This window comes from Rhagoletis pomonella, unplaced genomic scaffold, assembly GCF_013731165.1.
Source record: "Rhagoletis pomonella isolate Grant_MI unplaced genomic scaffold, Rhpom_1.0 Rhpom_scaffold_03518, whole genome shotgun sequence".
Classification (NCBI taxonomy): Eukaryota; Metazoa; Arthropoda; class Insecta; order Diptera; family Tephritidae; genus Rhagoletis; species Rhagoletis pomonella.
Genome location: NW_023462069.1, coordinates 1 through 9424, shown reverse-complemented (window position 1 = coordinate 9424; position 9424 = coordinate 1). Strand labels below are relative to the sequence as shown.

The 9424-nt window shown below is 37.1% G+C and overlaps 1 protein-coding gene across 1 annotated transcript in view; it reads left to right on the top strand.

Moving 5' to 3' along the window:
- Window positions 1-9129, top strand: part of LOC118754187 (diacylglycerol O-acyltransferase 1-like) — a gene marked incomplete at its 5' end in the record, with an annotated part of 20580 nt that extends 11451 nt beyond the window's left edge. The window contains 4 exon segments of the mRNA XM_036489051.1: window positions 7786-7894; window positions 7962-8111; window positions 8174-8481; window positions 8934-9129. Coding sequence (XP_036344944.1) covers window positions 7786-7894; window positions 7962-8111; window positions 8174-8481; window positions 8934-9104 — 738 coding nt within the window.
- Window positions 9130-9424: the final 295 nt, after the last annotated feature.

The window sequence follows — 9424 nt, the reverse complement described above, 5'->3', positions numbered from 1 at the left end:
GAAATATTTCGGGAACGGCTTTGCCGTGCCCTATGTACACAAAATGCAGCGATTCGTCCCAGCGCTACACTTGCATCTACGCTTCTTGCATCTTGACGGCTGTCGCAATTTAACACACATCACTTCATTGTATTAGTTTTTACGCAGTCTTCAACTCAAAAATCACTCACAAATTGCAAATTAACACAATTTAAACTGATTTTTCACTTATAATTCATATTTCTCTTTCGCTGATTTGTAAACAAAGGTTTATTTACAAGTTACCAAAACTGTCAAAATCGGCAAAACCAAAGTAGCGGTACCACTGACGGCGCCGCCTTTGTTCGCTGCACCGTGTTGTGCGCCGAAGTCGAAAACCCATGATACAATAATTTTTAGAAGGTAGTTTCCAGTGTTGCCGTTTTAGCCCTTTGGTGGCATGGTGAAATGAACTGAAGGTGGCGCATTCCCGAAACCGCTACTTTGGTTTTGCCGACTTTGACATAATCGAAGTAATTCGTGCGTTCTGAAGTAAAAAACGTTTTATTTGTAAAAAAACTTTATAAAAATGTCGTGTCGTGTGTTGAATTGCAGCAGCCGTAGGGGTAAAGCCCCCAAATGCAGTTTTTTTTTGTTTCCCCGCGACGCCGCCTTGGCCAGAAAGTGGGTAGAGTTCTGCCGGCCGGAGAAGCCATACAATTTAGACACCAGCGTAATATGCATGAAGCATATGCAAGGCAAGTAAACATATGTCTATGTATGTTCCTTACGTTTCTGGGCCGTTATCGTATCCGTTAACGATTTAACTATATATTAAATTATGTGTTACACAAAAAGTTTTTTTGTTGAATAAAATATTAATTCTTTTCAGAGTTCATTGTTTTTCTATACCAGTAATTATAGAAAATGTTTGCGTGTATACTTACATATTTATACTAGCAGTGCTTCTCTACACCAAATATTGAAAAACGAATGAAAAGTCCTAGAATTTTTCTATATGAAAATTTATCATTTGTTTTATTTCAAAAATTTTTGATTCTTTATTTTAAATCTTAAACCAACACATTTGCATATACAACATTTATTGTTTTTCCATCTTGGGTATGAATAAATAAACAATTTGGAATGCCAACTCTTGAACAGGCCACGTATAGCTACTAATTCCAGTAATCTACCACAAATATTTCAAGAGATATACCAGAAGAAAATTTTTGTTAGTATGAGTGGTGCCACGCCCCCTTTTCCGAATTCAGGGAAACTTAACCCGAACCATCTGCATAATAGCCCGACTATGCCGTATAAATTTGGTTGAAATCTTGCACTTATTCTTTATATATAAGATTTGAGGTACCATGCCCTCTTTTCCAATACCGCCCATTTTTATCCATGAGTATGGAACTATTTGTTATACCTCTATACCAACTTCCAGTACTCTACGACTAATATTTCAAGAGATATACAACAACAAAATTTTAGTTAGTATGGAAGGTGCCACACCCCCTTTTACGAATTCGGGCAAACTTCACATAAACCATATGCATGATAGCCTGAATATTTTTATATTTTAGTTAGTATGGGTGGTGCCACGCCCCCTCTTCCGAATTCGGGAAAACTTCGCATAAACCATCTGCATGATAAATCGAATATGCCACATAAATTTGGTTGAATTCGGTGAAGCTGTTCTCAAGTTATGAGGTCACACCAAAAACGTGCACTTATTTTTATATATAAGATGTCGGTAAACAAATTTAGCTACCATTTTTAGCCACAACAACGATTTTTAGCTCTTTTTTAGCCCTTTTTTAGCTGGAATTTAGCTACCACTAAAAATGTTTCGCGGCAACACTGGTAGTTTCACTTCTTAGCTATCTGACAGAAAACGTGTTTCGTATTTTTTGTTGTACCAACTTTTTCAAAAAAAAATCCAGCTTTTGACTTTGGAAAAATAAAACAAAGAAAAGCCAAACATATAAGTAGAGAAATTTTCGAATATTTTGTAATAATTTTCTTCATAAAAAATTAACTGCTGCTTTCGTGGATATTGCAACACACGGAATAGATGTAAGGACACAGCTATAAGAGCCACCGCACACCACAGACTTTATCGGCCGCCTATTTAAATGATAGGGCTCGCTTGAAATATGTACATGAAGATGTATGGAGGTGCGCACAGTACACCAGCTTCGCTCAGCTGACGAACCCGCTTTCGCAAACTTTTTTCTCAAAACCAGTTACAAATACAACGTCGCGTTCTTACGTGATCTTGTATTTTTGGTTCATGACAGACATGATTTATGTCAAAAATTTTGAAGTGAAACTACCTTCTAAAAATTATTGGTTGCGTTTCTTTATACATTCCGGATAATCCCATTTCACAGCCGAAATAAACAGAATGCGTTTGAAATATACGTCAACATATCATCAGGAACGTTCTAAAGAATAAATAAACAAAAAAGTTTATTCCAAACATTCCGAATGAATAAAGAAATGCAGCCATTGTATCATGCGAAAACCGTTTCCTTCAGTGTTGCCACTGGAATTTATTTTTAGGTAACAAAACGCCTACCAAATCAGTTTCCAAACTACAAAATTTTTGTAAAACGAGATTTCTTGAATTTACGGGGTTTTCAGCTACACGAATTGTCAGTATATTATTGTTTACAGCAGCCGTGCCCAGCGCAGGGCACTTGCCTATTGAATTCTGCCAGCGCAGGGCACTTGCTTATGGAGTTCTGCCAGCGTTGGGCATGCCTGGTTTACAGTGTTGGTTAACCATTCATGCCTATCTTTAAGGTTAGACAAAACAAATTCGGGCTTTTAAACAAAAGAATTAACGTATTGCGTGAAAAACTTTCGTAAAAATGTGAATACCTTTGAGATTAACACATTTAAACATTTTTTATTTTTAAAAAACCAAAATCGATCATAGCTTTGGGAAGTGAGTTTTTGTTTGCAGAAAATTGTGTGCTTAGTAAAATTTAGAATAAACAAAGATAACTTATACGTGTGAGCAAAGTGAAAGCAATGTTTTCAACACGTAAACGCAAAGTAAGTGAACAAATTTTAATGCTCAAATCGATTGAATTTTCAAAACATTTTTGCCTACCAAAAGCTTCATCAAACCAACCATACTACCAAAGGAGAATGAAGCTACCAATTTTGGTCCAATTGGGCCTACACGGCAACGTTGGTTGCTTTTGCTATTTTGCTTTGTGCGCACATTCGCCTTATATGTATGCCCGCACATGAACGACACACGTTGACACGACACGTGTACACGCGTTGTCACAAGCGAAAATGAAGAAAATTGCAGTTAAGCTCGGAACACTTTGACGACAGCAAGCGACAAGCCACGATTGAGGGAATACAAAGGTTGCGCCGATCTCGGACCGCTATTCCTCTCTTAACTAATTTGACAGAATCGTTGTTTGCATGACGTCACACTTGTGCAACTTGTTTACGTTTTCCTTGCAACATTTTTTCTTCTTCTTCCATTCTTGCTCACGTTTTGGCATTTCTCTCTCGCAATGGCACCAGTGTGACGTCAGACAAAAGTTATTCTCTAAAATCCTCTCTGATTGGCGCAATCTTGTATTCTATCATTCTTGGCGACAAGCAGCATCTGTCAAATTTTAAATACTCACGTTCTTACGGACACAATTATTTTGACGACAGCACGACATCTTGGCTGCAGGACTGCAATTGTCGACGTCGCCAAATTAAATCTATTTCTAATTTTGCCGGCGACAATGAGTAGATGTAGTGCTGCAAAATTAAATTGTCGCAAAATTAATCACATATTCTTGATTGTTCATGTTTTTCTTATTTACTTAAATAAAAAAACACAATTTGTGAAATAAATATACCAAAATGTCAAACTTTAAAATCAGCTGTTTGCTATGTCGCTGAGGTCTTCAAAATGTTTAAGAAGCTGGCTTCAAGGCGACATTTGTCGACAAAATGATGTCGCTATCGTTACGTCGTGAAGTTGCAGTCGTCAAAGTGTTCCGAGCTTTAGTCTGTTCCAATAGCAGTCCGGTTTACAGGATTTAGTCAGAACTTACAGGAAGTCGTTCCTATTGACATAAAACCTGTAAGTGGGAACACATTTGAGAGAGTAACTGAGCAACTGTTCCTAGTCAGAAGTTACAGGATTTAGTCCGGAGTTTTTTTCCTGTAAGTTCATGAAAAGTGTCAAACGATCAGCTGATTTACATGTGCAAACATAAACAGAAAGCGGTGAAAGCAAAGAACCTTAAGAGCCTGTCAGACGTGGCAATATTTCCGTCTTTCGCACGCAATTCGCTGTCAAATTGAGAAAGAGAAATTTTATTACGATGTGTGAACAGCCAGAAATAAAAGTTGCAAGGTGGGACTGCAACTGCAAGAGCGAAAATCGATTTCGGAAATATATTTCAACTTGCTCGTGCTGCACTAGCAATTTTTATTTCTTCTGCAAATGCTGTCAAACTAATCGAGTGTTGCCGTGTGGCCCTGATCGTGAATTTGTGTAAAATGATAAAAAATATTGTTGAATTAAATATCAAAAATGCTTGAAATATATTATTTTGCTTAATATACTTAATCGTTAAATTATTGTTTACACGACAAATATGTTAATTATAACCTATATTTTCTCGCTTTTACAAGAGAAATAGCAAACAAACGACAACCCCACCGCTCATGGTTGCATTTTAGTATCGAGAAAGATTGCCAGAAACTCATTCGCTGTGTGAACAGCCAAAAAGCGATTTCAGAAATTTTTCCTGCAATTCGCCGTTTGGAAATAAAAACCTCTTTCGAAAGACACTTTCCATGCAAGGTGTGACTGCTCATGCAACTGATTTCTCAATTTGACAGCTTTTCCGAAATTTATTGCATCGAAATATATTGCCACGTCTGACACGCTTTTTATACTTGTTAAAAAATGGAAGTAAACAACGAAATATTTGAATATGTATAGATTTTAATAATTATTTAGTGATATTTCAGCCAAATCAGTGTAGTACCAATGACATGTAAACAAACCGTCTGTCGTTTTTACAGGAAATAGTGCTTTTTGCGTTCCTATGCACTTCTGCATCTGTTCTCCTTTTACCCTCATTTGAGAGCGTAAAATTGTAGTTTGACAGTTCCACAGGTTTTAGTCCGAAGTTCAAAGGAACAGACTAAGTAAAAAGCCACCACCAAATTGTAAACAACGAAGAAATGTAAACAAACGGCTAATGTCAAAATCGTTCAACTTTTTTCCTAAATGCGATTCTAACGGACTACTCTCCTGCCCGCGTGATCTTGTCTTTTTGGTTCATGTATCCCCGCATATGAAGTTGGATGGGGTTTGTAATTAAAGTGAAATTTGTAACAGCTGTTTGCTACAGATGGAATCGGGATTGCACAGTGTATGGGAAATAATGAAATCATTGAGAAAAGTTACTATGAGCTGATATATGGGACTCATGTTTGAATAATTTCCCAGTAAATATTTGATAATTTCCACTTTAAAACTATAGTTCACTTAAGGGAATTATCCTAACCATATACATATTTGAATATACGTTAACTATTATATCTATTAGAAGTTGTGTCTTACTTAATAAATTATCGCTTACTAAAAGAAATTATCGTTTCGAATAAAAACTTTCGCTGATTTAAAATGATTTGGTCGTCGGAACAACGAGTATAATGCGAAAGGTAAATTTTTCATATGACCCGTCAAACTTGAGTCCCAGAATTTTAGGGTGGTCCGTATTTTTGCACCATCGACGTTTAAACAAATCAATTTCTAGCCTAATCTGCTTCGTCCAAGTTATACAGAAGTGGGGCAATAGGTTTTGCGAAGGAAATTTTTGGGTTTCTAGAAGTGAAAGTTTGGTAAATAGGAGTGGATTTAGTTGCAAAGTCTGTTGATGTTTGGCCCATGTTGACTACAACTGTTGACGTATTGATTTCGACCAATTAAAGGATAAGTCCCGTCGCAGAGAGTACGTGGCCTTAAGAGAATCCCTGTTCAGTTCTACGCGGCCTGGACTTCAGGTTACTAGATTCAACCTACGATTGACGTCCACACAGGCAGATGGGTATCGTCCGAACTAAAAGCGATCATCCAGAAATCGCCAGGACCTTTGTCCTAATTACCTATGTCGAGTACTGGAGATGCACATTCCGTTTATGGTGGTTGACTATGATTCTAATATCCTTATTTACATACATGCCGGGATTATCTGGATTAACCTTTCGCATCTAAAAGCTTAAACAGACGGCAGCGTTTATCCGGATTAACTCGGACTTAATCCGGATCAACTGCAGTTAATTCCCGAGTTGATCCGGATCAACGCTGCCGTCTGTTTATGCTTTAATCCAACCACGTCTGCAAGGAAGCCTGGGGGCGATCCTGTCAGTTGATATGAATCTGCCGGCTACAAAGTTAATACTCCTGCGAAAAGGCATTGAACTTGGACACGCCGTATTCTGTAAAACTGTCCCGATTGGCCTTCCGTTTATTTCTGTAGGTTTAGTTTTCGGAGAGTATAAATTCTTGCATTTGTAGTTGTAACAGCAAACAAATCTTGGAGTGACGGGTCATGGCCAGATATGAATCTGTGTAGTTCCTGTTGCGTAGACCCGACTATCTGCGGTCATTATTGACTGTGCAGAACATGGAGTCATCAGTTTTCTTCGCTAGCAGTACACAGGTATTCCCGCAGATCGGAGTGACAGAGTTCGTGGTGCGCATTTAAATCTCCGATCATTACCCGATTACTAGTTAGAAGGGATTGGTATGTATTCACTGTTACGTTCCAGCATTTCGCGATTTGTTCACGACTATTTCGGAACCGGTTCGAGATCTGTTTGGGACTATTACAGGACCATCTTGGCACCAGTTCTAGAGTATTTGGGACAAGCTCGACACTATTACGGGTTCTTTTCGGGCCTATCTCAGGACCAATTAGGGACTGGCTCAAGACTATTTTAGGATAGTTCACGGCTCTTCTAGCGCTATTTAGAGATTATTTCAGGAAAGTATGAGGCCATTTTGGGACTAGTAGGAGACCATTTCGGGACCTTTTCTAACCTGTTCGAGATTCTCTCGGGACAAGTTTACGACTTTTTGAGAACCGCTTCTGGATGGCTTGAGATCAATTATGGAACTAATTCGAGATTATCGGGGTGGGTCGAAACTGGTCCGGAAACGATTTTGAAACAATGCTCAAATATTCCCGAAGTTGTTATGAACAAGTCGTGTACTGGTTCTAACAAAACGAAATCAAATTTTTGTTTAATTTCTACGCTGACCTATTTACATATATCGTCGATGTTTTTGCAAAACCGCCCATCGCTCAATTGCAAAACCTCCTATCTTACGGCACTCAAATTTTACAGGAGAGCGAAAAAACGGTTTATTCTTTGTAGGCATTGCCTTGATTGGCGGTATTTCCTCTAGCTTTTATTTTACAAATCTGTTGTTTTAATAACGGTTTAACGATTTTTATGCATAATTCTCGACGCCTAGAGTTCAGGGTTACACCAAATCTCATTTTTGCCACAACGGCGATTTAGGCGGTTTTGTAACTGGTCGATGGGCGGTTTTGCAAAAACATCGACGATATATGTTACTGATGTTTACACATCAAATTTCATGCATACCTGGTACTCGCGCTTTTTGTTCCTTTGGTGGTCTCTTCCGCTGAAGAATTTTAGTGCATTTGCCGTTTTCTAAAGCAATTAAATTAGGTAAACATTTAAAATCGAGACGCCCCCCTCAAATTACTTACTAAACTGTTAATTTCTCCACTTTTTCCCCCACAGGAAATTCTCTCAGAAACGTTTGGCATGTTCGTGCAAGTGACCAATATAATTTTGGTCGTCTTCCTGCCCATGGTCATTATATATCTCAAAGGCGAGACGTTCAGTTTAAGTAATATCAAAAAGAAGGAAATGAAAAAATACCGTCAAAACTATTAACTATCAAAATTCTTTTGCAGTTGGCGCATCCACCGTATGTTTTATATATTCTTTACTTTTCCTAAAACTTTGGAGTTATGTGCAAACAAATATGTGGTGCCGTCAGACCTACTATCTCAAACAATACAATCCACGCGAGCGACGACCAAGCATAACAGTAGCTGAATTGCGTAAGTTTCTAAATCAAAAATTTCACGATTTAACAGATGTAAATCATTAATGAATTTTATAGGAAACGGTTTCACGGGAGATGAGGTTGACGCGGATATACCTAAGCTAGTACAGTACCCAGATAATCTCTGTTATAAAGATTTTTTCTACTTTCTGCTTGCACCCACGCTCTGCTATGAGCTAAACTTCCCCAGAACTACGCGTGTACGCAAGCGTTTCTTGCTCAAACGCTTACTTGAGGTACTCTTCGGCTTCAATGTTATTATGGCGCTATTTCAACAATGGATAATACCATCTGTACGTAATTCGCTTATACCCTTCTCAAACATGGAAATCGGTTTGGCCACTGAAAGGCTACTCAAATTGGCGGTAAGTTAGAGGTTTACGACAGGAACCGTAACGGTTAAAGTGTTTACAATATAAATCATAAGTTAACCGATGAAACTTAGTTTTTATTCTTCAGATTAAATGTAACAGGTTTTTACGACTTTATTTTTTCGTTCAAGAATAATCGCTATTTTTGAATTATTAATTTCGATATTTTTTTTCTCTATTATAACGGTTAAAATGATCGAAAAAATAAAAGTCCAAAGTAACTATTATTTAAAAAATAAAAATCACAAAATAAAGATTAAATTTCACCGAAAAAATAAAAATCCAAATTTAACGTGTATTCTTGGTTGAAAAAATAAAAATGACGAATTTGCAAGAATTTAAAAATCAAAATCTTGATATTTAATGGTTATTTTCGGTCTTTCGGTCCATGGTTTACAAGAATACCTTTTTGTATAAACAATCTAATCCTTTTTATCTCCGTGTAGTTACCAAATCATCTAGTTTGGCTGTGCTTCTTTTACCTGCTGTTTCACTCATTTCTAAATGCTGTAGGCGAATTATTACATTTCGCGGATCGTAATTTCTATTGCGATTGGTGGAATGCCAATAATATTGATACTTTCTGGCGTACATGGAATATGCCAGTGCATAGGTAAGAAAAAATAATAAAAGGGTATTCCTCTTGATTGCTTTAAGGCTCCAAGGATTAGCGGGCATTTTAAAATAAATATGAATTTTAAAATATTCTAAGTACATACAAATCGCACGTTTAAAAACATACAGAATTATTTAAAAATTTAAATTTTGTGGAAAAACGCAATCAAAGTTTATTCAATTCATACCAAAAGACAGATGGAAAGACTCATATCTTCGCCATTTTTGGGAAGTTTAGTCGTATGTTAGGCTGAAATATTCTCTTTACCTTCTTTATTGTGTATGATGAATTCTCCAAAATGGTAAATTTTGAGTTAAATCT